The sequence below is a fragment of the Phasianus colchicus genome, chromosome 26, assembly GCF_987193195.1.
Source record: "Phasianus colchicus chromosome 26, bPhaCol1.hap1.1, whole genome shotgun sequence".
In the NCBI taxonomy this organism is placed as follows: Eukaryota; Metazoa; Chordata; class Aves; order Galliformes; family Phasianidae; genus Phasianus; species Phasianus colchicus.
In genome coordinates, this window is record NC_143461.1 from 2,117,586 (window position 1) to 2,132,641 (window position 15,056).

General features: G+C 58.3%; 1 protein-coding gene across 5 annotated transcripts; it reads right to left on the reverse strand.

Annotated features, from left to right (window-relative positions):
* Positions 1–91: 91 nt before the first annotated feature.
* Positions 92–14,660, reverse strand: PLEKHM1 (pleckstrin homology and RUN domain containing M1). Of its 5 annotated transcripts, none has more exons than XM_031600984.2 (12): positions 14,579–14,660; positions 12,233–12,309; positions 10,804–11,051; positions 9,472–10,095; positions 8,662–8,920; positions 7,023–7,257; positions 5,575–6,468; positions 3,720–3,865; positions 3,450–3,643; positions 2,704–2,767; positions 1,276–1,433; positions 92–1,009 (listed from the first exon to the last, which is right to left on the reverse strand). In XM_031600984.2, the coding sequence occupies exons 2-12, from the start codon at positions 12,272–12,274 to the stop codon at positions 853–855; spliced, it is 3,021 nt and encodes a 1,006-aa protein (XP_031456844.2). In that variant the 5' UTR covers positions 12,275–12,309; positions 14,579–14,660; the 3' UTR covers positions 92–852. The 5 variants fall into 5 exon arrangements, with proteins under 5 accessions (XP_031456844.2, XP_031456842.2, XP_089981093.1 ...); XM_031600982.2 differs by having other exon boundaries at positions 5,521–6,468; XM_090124967.1 differs by lacking the exon at positions 14,579–14,660 and adding an exon at positions 14,448–14,554 and having other exon boundaries at positions 5,521–6,468.
* Between the last annotated feature and the right edge of the window lie 396 nt (positions 14,661–15,056).

Below are 15,056 nucleotides of genomic sequence, written 5' to 3' on the forward strand. Positions count from 1 at the left end.
TGGCCCAGTGTGTGGGGTGGAGCTGTGGGGTGGGTGCCGACCCCACTCTGAGCCAGGGAGGGACGGCCCCAGAGAACAACCACGCGTGGCATCAAATAAATCTCCATCATTTTCACAGTGAAGTGACAGGAAAATAAAACTCTCTTTGCGGCCCCAGAAGGGCCGGGGGTTAAAAGGGAGGCAGAGCAGCTCCGCCCCCCAAGGCACAACGTCACCACGGTGCCATCCGGTGCACCCTGCAAAACCCCAAACCCACAAAAGCCCCGAGCTCACCCGGCACGGTTCACACAGCCCTCGAGTCCGGGTCCCACTGACAGCAGCTGGCCCCATAGCCCGCCCCACTGCGCAGCCTGCGAGCCCCCAGTGCCACCTGGGGAACACTGGGATGATGGCAGTGGGGGGATGGCACTGATCCCCGTGGGTGGCATTGCACAGCCCCGCGTCCCCTTGGCACATCTGACCCCATAATGTGGGGAGTCCCCGCCCCCATGTCCCCTTGTTGCCCCCCTGGGATGGAGAGACCAAAACCCCAAAGGGATGGGGACTGCAGAGTCCCTGTCCCCATATCCCCATATCCCCCAGGGATGGGGACACCAAAACCCACCCAGTGCCACCGCGTCCCCATCAGTGGGGTGGTGGCAGGGGATGGCTGCAGCCCCACGGCCCCAGCTCAGCCCCACAGCCCCCCTGCTCGTCCATCCCCCATTGGCTGTAGGGTCTTTGGGTGCAGGCCCAGACCCCGCTGCGCTGCCCGACAGCTGCTGGGCTGACATCTCATTGTGCACCACATCCCGGTGCTTTTGGGGCCCGTGGGGACATCATCTGCCACCTCCTTTGGGATGGCTGCTGGCTCTATGGGATCGGCCCCGCACTGCCTTCCTCCTCCTCCTCCTCCTCTTCCTCCTTCTCCTCCTGTTCCTGTCGGTAGCGCCGCCGGCGCTCGCAGCGCGGGCAGGACGTGGAGCTGTCGTAGCACTGCCGGTGGAAAACAGTTTTGCAGTCTTTGCACCTGGGGAAAAAAAAAAAAACACAAAAAAACCCCACCGTGGTTTGGGTGCCTGCAGGGCTGGGTGCTCCTCAGCCCCATTTCCAGAGCGAGAGCCCCCAACCCGGGCTGCCCCAAACCCCAGCAGTGCCAGAATGCCAAAATGCGACCCACGGAGCGAGGGCTGAGCAGACAAGCAGAGCAGCACTGCTGGCTGAGCTCCTCTCTGCACTGCACCATGGAGTGCAGCCGTCCTGCACGCCGCGCTCAGCGCCGCTGGCAAAGCCCACCTGGAAGTGGAGTCCAGCTGGAAGGGGAAGATGATGTCACTGCTGCTGCAGATCTGGCAGATGAAGCCCCGCTGCGTGCACAGGTCGCAGCTGTAGACGTGGTGCAATGCAAACTGGATCAGTGAGAGCAGGAAGGGCTCGAAGGCGCCGTCGGAGATCTGCAGGGCACGGCTGGGTTGTGATTTGCAGACAAAACGTCCTCCAGGGCCAACGCAGCCCCGTGTGCCCGCATGGGGCTCACGGCTCTGGGGTCGGTGACACCCGGCTGCAGAACGCACTGAGTGCCATTTGGGGCACAGTTCTGTGCGGTGCAGCAGCGCTGGGTCACACGGGGGTGAAATGATTCTCCTGGAGCTCTTGGAGCACGAGGTCCCCTTCAACCCATCAACCCATCCCATTCACCCCAACCCACTCCAGTCTAACCCACCCCAACCCAATCCCATCCAAATCCCTCTCAACTCCACCCATCCCAATTCCATCCCAACCCCATCCCATCCCAACTAATCCCATCCCCACACCACTCAACCCACCCCAATCCATTCCATCCCAACACCATCCCACCTCAACACCATCCCAAAAAATCCCAACCCAACACCACTCAACCCACCCCAATCCATTCCATCCCAACACCATCCCACCTCAACACCATCCCAAAAAATCCCAACCCAACTCAATCCCATCCCACTACCCATCCCAACCCAATCCCATCTCATCCCATTCCCACTCAACCCATTCCATCCCAACCTACCCTAACCAATCCCAACACAACCCCATCCAACAACCCATCCCATTCCATCCCATTCCAACCCCACTCAATCTACCCCACTCCAATCCAACCCCTCAACTCCACCCATCCCATCCCAACCCCATCTCACCTCAACACAACCCCACCCCCAGCCACCTTAATCCCACCCCCTTCCCATCCCATTCCAATCCACCCCATTTCAACTCACCCCATCCCACTTCCATCCCATCCCACTCCAATCCAACTCCTCAATTCCACCCATCCCATCCCTTCCCATCCCAACCCCATCCCATCTCAATCCCATCCCACCTCAACACAACCCAACCCCAGCCACCTTAATCCCAGCCCAACCAATCCCATCCCAACCCTATCCCACCCCATTCCCAATTCCATCCCATCCCACCCCATCCTATTCCAACCCACCCCATCCCACTCCAATCCAACTCCTCGATTCCACCCATCCCATCCCAACCCCATCCCATCTCAACACCATCCCACCTCAACCCAACCCAACCCCACCCCAATCCCATCCCATCCCATCCCACTCCACCCCACCCCCATGATTTTTGCCCCCAGGCTGTGGTGACAACAGGAAGCAAAGCGAAGAGGAACGGAGCGGTGTGAAACCAGCTGCTGGAGGAGGGCCCCACTCGATGCACCTCCATCACAGCAGGGCTGCTCACCTGCTGCAGGTCGGCCACGCTGTACTTGTGGGGGCACTCCAGGAGGTAGTTCCTGTGGTCGAGGCTGCAAAAAAGGACAGAGGAGCTCGGTGGGAGCTTCCCACATCTTGGAGGGGTGAGGAAGAGCCCAGGGGATGAAGGCTCCGGGTGACTGTAAACCTGACACCGCGCCAAGCAACGCATCGCAGATCCTGCCATTGAAAATTGTTTGGGAGCATTTCAAAAGGGGGAAAAGAAATCTCTCATCTGTTTGCCCAGGTGTTTCCTGTCCAGCCCCGGCCAGGAAAGCGCTTCCTCCGGCCCATCTCCACGCGCCGCCCCACGGACACACGGGGAGCTTCCTCCAGCAGATGACATGGAGGGGAAAACTGGCCCACATCCCATGGGAACAGCTGCCAGTGCTTGGGGGGCTCAGAAATGGCGTGGTTTGGTGGAGGCAGGACAGGGGGGCACGGCTTCTAACTGAAGGGGGAGCTGGGCTTGGATGCGGGGAGGAAGTTCTATGATTCTGTGATCTCTGAGGTCTCTTCAAACCCAACTGTGCCATGATTCCATGATTCTGCCATCTTTGAGGTCCCTTCCAACCCAACCATGCTCTGATTCTATGGCTCTTCCATCTTTAAGGTCCCTTCTAACCCAACTGTGCCGCGATTCCATAATTCCACAACCTCTGAGGTCCCTTTCAACCCCACCACGGCGACAGATGGGGCAAGGTGGCACCCAGCAGGACGCACTGGGCTGCTCACCGTTTGCTCAGCTCCTTCAGGGCCCCGCTGCGGCACACGCTCAGGTAATCCCCCAGCAGCTTCAGCTGCTCCCGGCTCCGACGGATGCGCCTCATCCTCTCCACGTGGTCATAGAGGCTCTCATTGACCAACTTGAGATCAATCAGCGGCTGCTTACGGATCTGGGTGAGGAACTTCAGCGCCTGACGGCAAACCTACAGGAGAGAGAGGGTGAGAGCCACCCAGAGGGACCTCCAGGACCACCCCCAGACACGGCTCCATCCTTCTCACCCCTCTCTTGCTCAGGTCCCAGTTGTGGATGAGGCGTGAGGGGATGACCACCTCGTCGTCCCGGTGGCAGCTGTCGCAGTAGTAGAGCCCAGAGTAGGCACAGAGTTTGGGTTTGGCGAAGGAGAAGCCGATCTGCCTGGAGCAGCCTTTGGGGAACAGAGAAGAGGAAGTAAGAGGGGACCCCGTGACCTGGGGGGAGGATGTGGGGTCAGACGTGGGGCAGGAAAACCTGGGAAGGGGGTGGACATGGGGTAAAGCATGTTCCAGTCAGTTAGACCGTGACAGACCAACTCCACACACAAGGCATCGTGACCATTCCTGAACCCTGGTTTAAATCCATAAATTATTTAGATGATCTTTAAGGTCCTCCCCAACCCAATCCTACTCAACCCAATTCAATCATTCCATGGCTCTACGATTCTTAAGGTCTTTTCCAACCCACCTCTACTCAGCCCAACCCAACCCTACTCAACACAACCGAACCATTCCATGATTCTGTGATCCTTAGGGTCCCTTCCAACCCAACCATGCCGTGATTCCGTGGTTCTATGATCTTTGAGGTTCCTTCAACATAGCTGTGCTGTGATTCCACGGCCCTACAATCCTGAAGGTCCTTCCAATCCAACCCTGCTTAACCCAACAATTCCACGGTTCTATGATCTTTGAGGTTCCTTCCAGGCTGTGCCATTCTATGACTCAATGGATTTAAAGTGTTTGTTTATTCCCCCCTGCCCTTCTCTTAGAACATCACAGCAGTGTAGGGCACAACATACATCCCACCTGCCCACTCCATCACCTGGGGATGGGAGAAGCAAAAACTGAGGGGTGCAGCCTGGGGGAATCTGGCTCAGCTCCTGGGGGAGAGCTACACTGCTCTGACAGTTGCTCCATCTGAATGGAGTCGTGAAGACAGGAGAACTCTGGGTGCTATTTTTACTGGGTTCACTTCTCTAAAACAACCAACACAGCATCGGTGGGTCTGTGTCTGCCCCAGGAAGAGCCAAGGCCACCCCATCACCCACATCCACTTCTTTGCACTCTGGAGTGCACTGCCAACATTTTATGGAGCTCGGGTGTTGACTATCAAACAAAGAAGCCTATATTTCTTGTTCTACCCTGGCACACTGGGAAAGCACTCCTGTCCTAACAGGTGTCAGGGCTGGAAGGCAGCAGATACCTAAGGAAAAGCAAAACAAAGAAATGGGGAAGGAAGATGGGTCTCCTCAACTTGCTGCTTCCCTCTGTTGGTAGGTGAAAGGACACAGCCTGGGGGGAAGGCAGAGACCAAAAAATGGAAAATATGGAAAAAAAGATTAAGGAAGAACCTGCTGGAGGGGATGAGAAACACAACTGAAGCAAGAGAAAAGCTGAAGCTTAATTATCCTAGCGAGGTACAGCACAAATTATAGCTCCCAGAGAGGTCAGTGGGTGTTATGCTATTAAACCAGGAGGCGTTGCTGGAAGGTCGAGCGAGCGCTGCACCAACCAGCTGCTCACACCCAGAGCAGCCTTACTGGAAAAACTGCCCTGCTCCATGGGCTTGCCTTCAGCGTGCCTTCCCTGTGGGCTGGGGGCACTGGACGCCCATGATGGGGGTCCATCAGCTCCACATGAGGTTGCTTAGAGCCAATCTTTTGCCTACGCTGTAAATCTCTTGGGCAGCAACGCAGCAGAGAGTGGTTTGATGTGCTGGGTGGGATGGGGATGGAGATTGGGTGCTGGGGGATTCTCCCCGTGCCAAAGACACCACAAAATTTGGGGCCGAGGCCCAACAGAGGGGCTACACCATAACCTCATTAACCTGAATGAACACGACGCAGAGCTGGGTTCCTCACTGCAAACCAGCCCCATCTACCTGCGCAGATGAAGCTCTGTGAGTCCAACCCCTTCTCCACGGGGATGGCCACCAGGTACTGCAACAAGAAGCCGTTCTCCTTCACCATGCTCTTCAGCAGCACCTGGGAATGGCCATCCAAGCTGCCCCCCAGGGTCAGTGCCTCCTCGGCTGCCTCCAGGTAGGAGCCCAGCACCGCTCGCACCAGCTCCCTCCACGCCGCCGCCTCCTGCGCGCTCTCAGCCCGCAGTTTCAGCACGGCTTTGGAGGTGATCACCTTGAAGAAGGAGGGTCCCCCCAGGCTGGTGTCGGGGAGGATGTCCTGGATCGTCTCTATGCCATAACTGTTGCTTAAGATTTTGTCGTTGTTCCGCACTTTAAAGCACTTTAAGGTTTCCAACGAGAGGGAAAATATAAAAGGGACCCACGTCTTATCTACGTCCGCATACAGAACGGACTCCTTGATGGCATCCAGCTCCGGTTTGTGGGATAAAGTCCAGTCCAAGCCGTTCCCAGGTGCTTCATACTGGAGTGGAGCAGAGGGCTCGCAGCCATCCCCACCATCCTCGGAGTACTCCAGCGTCTCCCACTCCTCCTCCTCCAGCTGCGGGCGGCACTTGCGCAGCGCCTCGCGGATCCGATCCAGCCAGTCCTCAGCCTCGTCCCGGGAAGGAGCCCTCAAGCAGAGCTTCTTCCCCAGGAACACCAGCTCGAAGCGTCCATCCGAATGCGTCAGCGCCAGCGACTCGCAGCGCAGCAGGGAAAAGCTCTCCACGCAGATGCGGTCCTCGTGGTCCAGGAAGAGCCGCAGCTCCAGCGGCGACAGCTCACAGGAGAACTCCTTCCAGATGCCCATGGCTCCGCGCCGCTCCAGGCTGCCCAGCTTCAGCAGTCCCCGAAAAGGGTTGGAGAGACCTTGGGGGAAAAGGGGATGGCTCAGAGGGACCTGAAGCTGGGGAGGAGAACCAGGAGGTGGCTCACAGTGTGCAAGCACAGGCACCGAGGCTTTGGTGGAATATGGGATGGGGTTCCTGATGGGAGATGGGATGGGGATCCCGGTGGAATATGGGATGGGGAACAGATCCCAGTGGAATATGAGACAGGGAGCAGACCCTCGTGGAATCTGAGATGGGGATCCCAGTGGAATATAGGATAGGGATCCTGGTGGAAAATGGAAAGGTATCCCAGTGGAATAACGGAAGGGCAGGAGTGTGCAGGACCGGCTTGCTGGGCCCCGTAACGGTCCATATGCACTTGGTATTGAGGCTAAGGATGAGAAGGAGGGTGTAAAGGAAATCTGTGCTGCATCCCATTCTCTCTTGTGTGTCCCAGCAGTGCCCCCTGGGCTCAGCAGTGCCACGGAAGCACCACCTGTGGGGCTTTCAGCACTGCCAGCACTCAGCAACGTGCTGATCCCAAATGGGTGACTGATTCCCCACTGGTCCCACAGGGCCATGGGGCACACGTACCCATCTGCCGGCGATGCACAACGCTGAAACCCTTCTGCTCTCGCTCGGGGGACAGCCTGGGGCCCTGCGAGGATGGTGGGGATGGCCTTTCCAAATCCAAAGCACTGAGCAGCCCTGAGGTCAGGCCCTCCCCAGCCCCATCTGGCACAAAGCCGTTGGCATCAGCTGGGATTTCATCGCTCTCTCCTGCTGAAGGTCTGTAGAAATCGTCTTCTGAGATCCAGCTCTTCCTATTCTGTTATAAAAAAGATGCAACAGAAGCAAATATCCATCAACCAACTCAAACACACACATCCACCGTGAGCCTGTGCACACACGCAGTGCAGCCATCTGGGCTGCTTGGGCACATCCAGGCTGTGTGCTGCAGAGCAGGGACACGAAACGTGAAGATGTGGCACATGGGGGCACGATTTGGCAGGCATGGGGGGAAGGACTTGGGTGGATGGTTGGACTTAGAGATGTTGGAGGTCTTCTTCAGCCTGAATGATTCCACATGTGGACGTAGTGGGGTGGGTTGGGGTTGGACCTGGAGGATCTTGGAGGTCTTTTCCAAATTTAAAGATTCAATGAATGAGCGTGGCGGGATGGGTGCACCTCCAAGATCCCCGAGTCCAACCCCAACCCGTCCCCACCACGGAATCATTCAGGTTGGAAAAGACCTCCAAGATCATCAAATCCAACTGTCTTTTCCATCCCGAATGATTCTATAAGTGGGCACGGTGGGGATGGGCTGGGGTTGGACTCGGGGATCTTGGAGGGCTTGTCCAACCTTCACAATTCTGTGATTCTGTTTGGGGACGTGGTTTAGCAGGCTAGGTGGGGATGGGCTGATGGTTGGATATTAGAGGCCTTTTCCAATCTTACTGACTCTATGATTCTATCTTCCTGATAAACCCGGCTGCTGCCTGGCCCTCCTCTCCACGCCACTTTCTGGTTTTGCTGGGGTAGAGCAAAGTGCAACAGGGTTCAGCTGCAAAGGAGTGGTGGGATTTGAAAGCACAAAAACACACTCGGGTTGCTTCTCACCCCCTAAACCGCAGAGGGGCTCAGGAGGAGGAGTGCAGCCCTGCAGCACCCACACTGGTTCCCACCAGGACTGACCCTCCTTTGCCTGCCAAGAGCATTTTATCCCAACCACAAACAAAACCACGGTGGGAATCAGCAGCGAAGAGCGGGAGGTGCGGGAAGGCCCTGTTTACCCTGGGCTGAGGAATGCAGGTTGCTCTGTGAGTCATGTCAGAGCAGGAGGGGGTTTCCTGTTGACACCGTATGTTATCCATAGATTAGTCAGGCTGGCCCCAAGCCAGGAGGAAGTGGAGGAGACGGGCGAGCTGGGAAGGAGCCAAAGGAACGTGGACCCAAGGGAGAGATGCTCAGGGGGGTGGGAAGTGCATCCCCAGCACATGGGCACTCATTGAGCTGGGGGGTGTCTGCTCAGACCCAGCATCCCCAGGATGGCTCAGTGGGATCTGGGATGCTGGGAATGGATTTGGGCATTATTTACACCAGAAATGCTGCTGGCAGCTCTGGGGATGAGTGCTTCGAGCCCAGCAACGCTGCCACCCGCTTCACCACCTTTCCCCATTAGATCAGGAAGGATAACATGAGGATCCTGTGGACTGTGAGCTGTGACACCTACCGGGCAGCCCGGCAGCGGGGAGCAGAGGAATTTGGCAGCAGGGCTGCGCACCACGCGGCCTTCCTTCCCCCCATCCACGTGCTGTGGGGTCGGGATGCTGTCCTCCTCCTGGGGAGCAGTGCAGGCCTCAGCTGGTGGTGGGGAAGGTGGTGGGTGGGTGTCCTCGGGGGGTGGTGGGGAGCAGCCCAGCACGGCTGGGATCAGCTGCTCCGACGGGGCACCAAAGCTTGGCTCAGCTTTCCTGAACTCGGAGAGCACCCTTTGAAGAGAAGCAGCAGTGAGCATCGCTCTGCTGGTGGCAGGTCAAGCAGAAAGAGGGGTGGTGCACCCTCAGGGCAAAGACCCTGCAAAGGATGCCCTTCCTAATGATGTGAGGGGATTTTAATTAGCTAATGGTGAGCTAATGGATCCCAGCTGATACCAAACAGCCGTGTTCTTGACAGCAGTTAGCAGGCATTCCCGTGGCCCCAGCTCAGCACAGCCCACTCAGACCAAACCAGGGTCAGGCTGAGAACTGAGTCACGGGTTCTGCACCAGGATTATCATCCCTGCCCAGCACCACGGCAGGTGACAGCGCTGCGAGCAACGGGAAGAGCAGAGCTCTAAGTCATGGGAAACAGCTGAGCAATTAGCAGCGTCAGCTTCAAGTGCTCCAAAGCTCCTAATGAGCCCAGGCTGAGCTCTGGCCAAAACACGCTTAAAGAAACGGTCATGCTGCTTCTTTTCGCCTTTCAGGCTGCTCCCAAGAGGAAAACCTGTTAAACAGAGAGAGCCTACAGGGAGAAAATGAAGGTGAAGAGGGAGACTCACTCTTGCAGCGACCTGTCCAGGTCCTCGGCCGTGGCCGTGCCCAGGTCAGAGTCACAGGACAGCGGCTCATCGCCGCGCTCTGGGCTGCGGGCGCAGTGGGGCTGCACGCTGTCAGAGCCCAGGCTGGAGGACAGCTGTGATGAACCCGTGGTGTTCAGGCTCAGTGAGGACGACGTCCGCTTGGGTTTGTCGCCTGCTTTGCCGATGGGCAGCGCTGAGGGTTGGATTTCAATCTCATCGGAGCCTGAAGATTGGGAGATGGAGCCCAGAGATGCTTTTCTCTGAGGTTCGGCCGTCGGGGGCTCCAGCAGCTCGGATACAGGGCACAGCCCCGACAGGGACAGCGGGGTGACGGTCCACTCGTTGAGCACCGCTGACTTGTAGGACAGCTGGAAGGTGAGGGACGACAAGCCCTGCAGGTAGCTCAGGAGGAACTCGCACTCCTCGGCATCCAGGAGCAGCGCCGTGGGTTGGTAGAACTCGGGCAGGCGGGAGCGCTCGCGCAGCAGCAGCTTCAGGTAGCACTCCACCAATCCATCGTTCAGAGCCAGCCTCAGCCAGGCCCGGCAGCGGCCCACGTCCGTGGTGATGAAAATGAGCTGTTCCAGCTCTGAGATGATGTTCCTGGGAGAAGGGGAGAGAGAAAAAAAAGAGTGGGATGTGAGGGATGCGCGCCCACAGCGCTGCGTTATGGGAGGTGGGTGCTGATGGGTTGTGGTTTCCTATGGGGAAACATCAGTTCCTGAATTCCTCCTAAACCAAATATATCAGGTTCAGCCACTCCTGGGTGCTGCCCTTCTGGCCGGAGGCATCTCCCCTGCTTCCGTTTGGGGAAAGGAGTGAAAAACCCATTGGTGTCACCCATCAGTGTCCACCATGCATCTGAGTGCCACAGTAAGGCAAAAGGAACACAGAAGCTCCAACTACCCTCACTGCCCTCATTTTGGCTGCTTTTTCCCCAAACCCTGCCTGCCCCCAGCTCACTGCTGGGAAAAATAGGTTGGTTGTTTTTGAGGGGCAGAGGAAAAACACCTTCAGAGGGCACAAAACCATCCTGCACAGCACCAAAGTGCTCTCATCATCCACTCTGTATTTGCTCTTCAGCAGCTGATGGGGTCAGGGGGGATCTCAGACCTCTCTGTGTATGGGATGCCATTTGGGGACACACACCACCAGGTGCCCCCCAGCAGCACCACGCTTTCCTACGCACAGCTTTCAGGAACCAACACCTCTGAGGTCACACGGCTTGAGCTGAAGGGCGCAGAGCGTGGGCAGCTCCCTGCCAGCCATCCGACTCTCCCAGAGGGCAGAAAAACGAGCGTGGGGACGCACCGGTGCGTGATGCTCTTCAGCAGGGCCCAGAAGACGGGCTGGGGGAGCAGCAGCCGGCCGCCCGCTTTCCTCCCTTTGCCCCCTGTCTCTGTCCTGATGTGCTTTGCTTTCAGCCCGTGCACAAAGACGGCCTCCAGGGCGCTGCACAGGGTGTTGGCGTTCCCATCATCGCTGGTCACCACGGCATCCGAGGAGACGTACTGCTTCTGCAGGGCCTTGATGGAGCTCACCAGCTGCTTCTTGATCAGCTGCAGCATGGGAGGTGCAGGGTTAGATTGTAGGGTCAGGAAAAAGGGCAGCAATGGGGACACTGAGTTGCAAGCAACTGGGATGCTGAGCTGCAAGAAACTGGGGTGCAAGCAACTGGCAAGCTGGGCTGCAAGCAATCAGGATGCTGGGCTGCAAGATCTGGGGACACTGGGCTGTAAGCAATTGGGAAGCTGGGCTGCAAGCAACCGGGAAGCTGGGCTGCAAGCAACCGGGAAGCTGGGCTGCAATCTATGAGGGTTCTGGACTGCAATCTACGAGGGTTCTGGACTGCAAGCAACTGGGATGTAGGGCTGCAAGCTATGGGGAAGCCAAGCTGCAAGCAACAGGGTGCTGGGCTGAAGGTTCTGGGATGCTGAGCTGCAAGCAACTGGGATGCTGGGCTGCAAGCAACAAAGAAACTGAGCTGCAAGCTACCAGGATGCAGGGCTGCAGGCATCTGGGATGCAGGGCTGCAAGTGACGAGGATGCCAAGCTGCCAGCAACTGAGATACTGGGCTGCAAACTATGGGGATGCCAAGCTGCCAAGCTCATCCAGAGCTCTGTGCAGTTCCTGCCCAACCCACGTGCTCTGCAGATGCTGCCAATGAGCACTGCAGCTGACCCGGTCGAGCTGTGGACTCACTCTCTTGGCATCAGAGTTCACCTGGCTTTTGTAAATGAGTCACGGATGCCAACTGCCCTTCCCATAGCTCATGTTTTGGGGCTCATTGGGTTTTGGGGGTTTTACAGTGCACAGCACTTCTACAGACAGCAAAGCGCTGCCTTTCCCAGCTGAATGTTTTCTTGCACTGAATTCTCAGCCCTGAATGTTTTGCCAGCACCCAAGTGAGGTTTGCAGCCATAGCTGAAGGCCACGTGCCCAAGCCGTGCTGTGCAGCCCCATGCTCCCCAGCTGCCCCTGATCTGTCAGGCTAATGCAGTGACAGAGTGCAAACAAAGCTGTGTGCCATGCGTGGAGCACTGCTGCAGGGCAAATGAGGTGCACACAGCACTGCTGCACCCCCAGCAGTGGGGCTGAGCACCGTGCCCACATCCTGCAGGATTTGTGCATCCCACATGCGGCTACAGAGGGGTGTGAGAACCACCCGAGAGCATCACCACGTCCCAGCAGTGCCTGTGGGTCCCTGGTGCGTGTTGGAGGGCTGGGAGCACAGCTCACCTGGATGACTTCCTTGGGGTCATCGGCGTGGCTCGAATGCATCTCAGCTGCTGCTCCCACCCGTGGTCACATGTCACCTGTGGGTCACACAGCAGTGTCAAGTCACACAGAGGCCACTTTGGAGCTTACAGTGCAGTTTGCAGCTGCTGCAAACTGGGGGAGGACAGACACTATAGCACTGCCCCACTCCTGGCAGCACAGAAACCCCACAAAGCATCTGGATTTTCCCCTGCTGTGCCCGGAGGCATGGGAGCAATGCAGCACAGCTGCCCCCAGCTCAGATCCATCCCCACTCATCTGCCTCCAGGCCCACGGGCAGCTCCAGCAGCAGCCACTGTCACAAAGCACTGCTAAGAGCCACAGAGCTCGGAGAGGAAACCTTCCCCCGATGTGGGAGCGCTTGCTGTGGCTTTGCTGTGAAAGAAGAGGGCAGAGCCCAGCAGGGCTTTGGTACGCCTGTGTGCTCCCACCCCATCGGCTCACACAGCAAAGGGCAGTCGTGGGGGTGGCCCAAACCCCGAGCATCCCAAACCCCAAGTAAGAACATCAAATCCCAGGGAAGAACCTCAAATTCAAAGGAAGAACCCCAAATCCCAGACAACAACTCCAAGTCCCAAGGAAGAGCCTCAGATCCCAAGCAAGAACCCTAAATCCCAGGAAAGAACCCCAAAGCCCAAGCAACACCTCCAAATCCCAAGCAAGAACCCCAAACTCCATGAAAAACCCCCAAATCTCAAGCAGGAACCCCAAATCCAAAGGAAGAACCTCAAATCCCAAGCAAGAACCCTGAATCAAAGCCGGAACAGCCCCATGCAGCCCCCTGATGACCAACCCCACAACAGTCACAGTTCAACAGCTGATCTTATAGAAAAAGAAACCGTTTTCACCACTGCTCATCACGAGATTTCCCCCTGGGGTTGCAACACTGACCGATGGGAGCGCAGCACTTGCGGAACCCCACACCGCCCTTCTGTGGGGCCACGAGGTGACAGCAGTGCACCCGGCATCGCCCACCCTGCTGTCCCCACTGAGCAGTGACAGCAGCAGCTCTGCAGAGCTGGTGGTTGGCATAGGATGGAGCTCAGCTCCCAGCAGCACAACCAGCCCGACCTGTCTGCTCCAGCACTGCGAGCTCAGCCACAGGATGTGGGGCTGCTCCTCCCTGAGGGGTGCAGCACTGTGGAAAGCGCTGCTGCTTTCGCCCTGCCACGCACACCGTGTGGGGTGGAGGTTTGAACTCACAGCTGAGAATCGGTGCTGCCTCCCTGCAGTCCCCACCCTGAGAGCGACGCAGAGCAAAACAGCTCGAGGTGACAGAGAAATAAAACAGAAAGCGAGCGGCGCGGTTACCCAGCGAGGAAGCAGAGCTGCATGCTCACAGTGGGTCTCTGGGTTGGGATGTCAGCTCCGTGCCTGAGCTCTGCACTCTCCCAGTGAGTTACAAACAGCTCCTGACCAGCAGCACATTGCAGGTGGAAAACACGAGCAGTGCGGGGTCAGTGAGTCAGGGCTGCAAAGGGAACGACTCATTTTCCAAGCACGAGCGCAGCGCTGCTCATCACCTCCCCAGAGCCCTGCTGGGACGGGCTGAGCTGAGCTGGGATGGAGGAGAGCACGTGTGTGGATCTGCACCCACACGGAGCTCACAGCTGTGGGACCTCAGCTCTGATCCCACCTGCTTCCCAACGCCGCCCTGCTCCCCACAGAGCGATGCGCTGATGTCAAACCGCCGTGGGGCTGAACGCTGCCCTACAACGTTCTGAGCCGAGCCTTTGGCGGCAGGACGGCGTTCCTCAGGGCTGTGTCAGAGCGACGGGAGGCGGCGGCCATTCGGACGAGGCACCGCTGCTGGGGAGGGCGGCACTGAGAGCACGGAGCGCAGCTCCTCACGGCTGCCCAGCGCCCGGCAAGCCGTGAGCGGGGCAGGAAGAGCAGAATTCACCACAGCGAGGGAACGGGGCACGGCGTGGAACAACACCAGCCCCGCTGGGGGGCGTGGGAACCGCGGGGCGGGAGGCCAACGCGGCCCCAGCGGAGGGCACGGCGCCTGCGGGGCACGAGCTCGGAACCAGCCCGGGGCCCGCAGCAGCCGCACTGCGAGCAACGGGCGCACGGGGCCCGCAGCGGCCCCACCGCAGGCAGCGGCCCGTCGGAGCCGCGCCAGCCCCGCTGCCGCCGCAAACCACGGCTCGCGAGGCCCGTATCAGCCCCGCACCTCTCCTCCTGCCGGGCCTCCGCCTCCAGGCCCCGCTCCGCGGCTCGGCCCGGCGGCGCTGAGGTTCGGGCGGCGCGGCCCCGATCCCGGCCCGCTCCCCCCGCGCGGCCCCGCCCGCCGCTGCCGCTCACCGCCTGCGCGACCCGGCCGGGAAACCCGGAAGTGGCGGCCGCGCGCCCCGCCTCCTCGTGACGTCATTACGCAAAGGGGGCGGGACCGAGAGGCCACGCCCACCGCGCGGGGTTGGGGGCGGGGCCACGCGCTGAGTGACGTGCGGCGAATGCGCGTGATTGGGGGAGCGTGCACGTGGGGGCGGGGCGGCAGGAGTGGGGATGCAGAGCTGGGTGTGCGCGGGCACGTGTACGTACACACATGTACACATATATACACACGTACATATATGTACACATACGTACATATATGCGCACATACATACATACATATATGCACACATACATATATATACACACATACATACACATACACACACATACATACACACACATGCACACACATACACATACATACATATATACACACATACATACATATATATACACACATACATACACATACACACACATACATACACACACATACTCATATACA

Excerpts from the sequence above, each read along its gene's own strand:
- PLEKHM1 (XM_031600982.2), bottom strand. The coding sequence starts at position 12,274 with ATGCATTCGAGCCACGCCGATGACCCCAAGGAAGTCATCCAG. Across the intron at positions 11,052-12,232 it reads ACCCCAAGGAAGTCATCCAG|CTGATCAAGAAGCAGCTGGT; the intron begins GTGAGCTGTGCT and ends CCCATGCTGCAG. Across the intron at positions 1,434-2,703 it reads GCGTGGCCGACCTGCAGCAG|ATCTCCGACGGCGCCTTCGA; the intron begins GTGAGCAGCCCT and ends CGTGCCCTGCAG.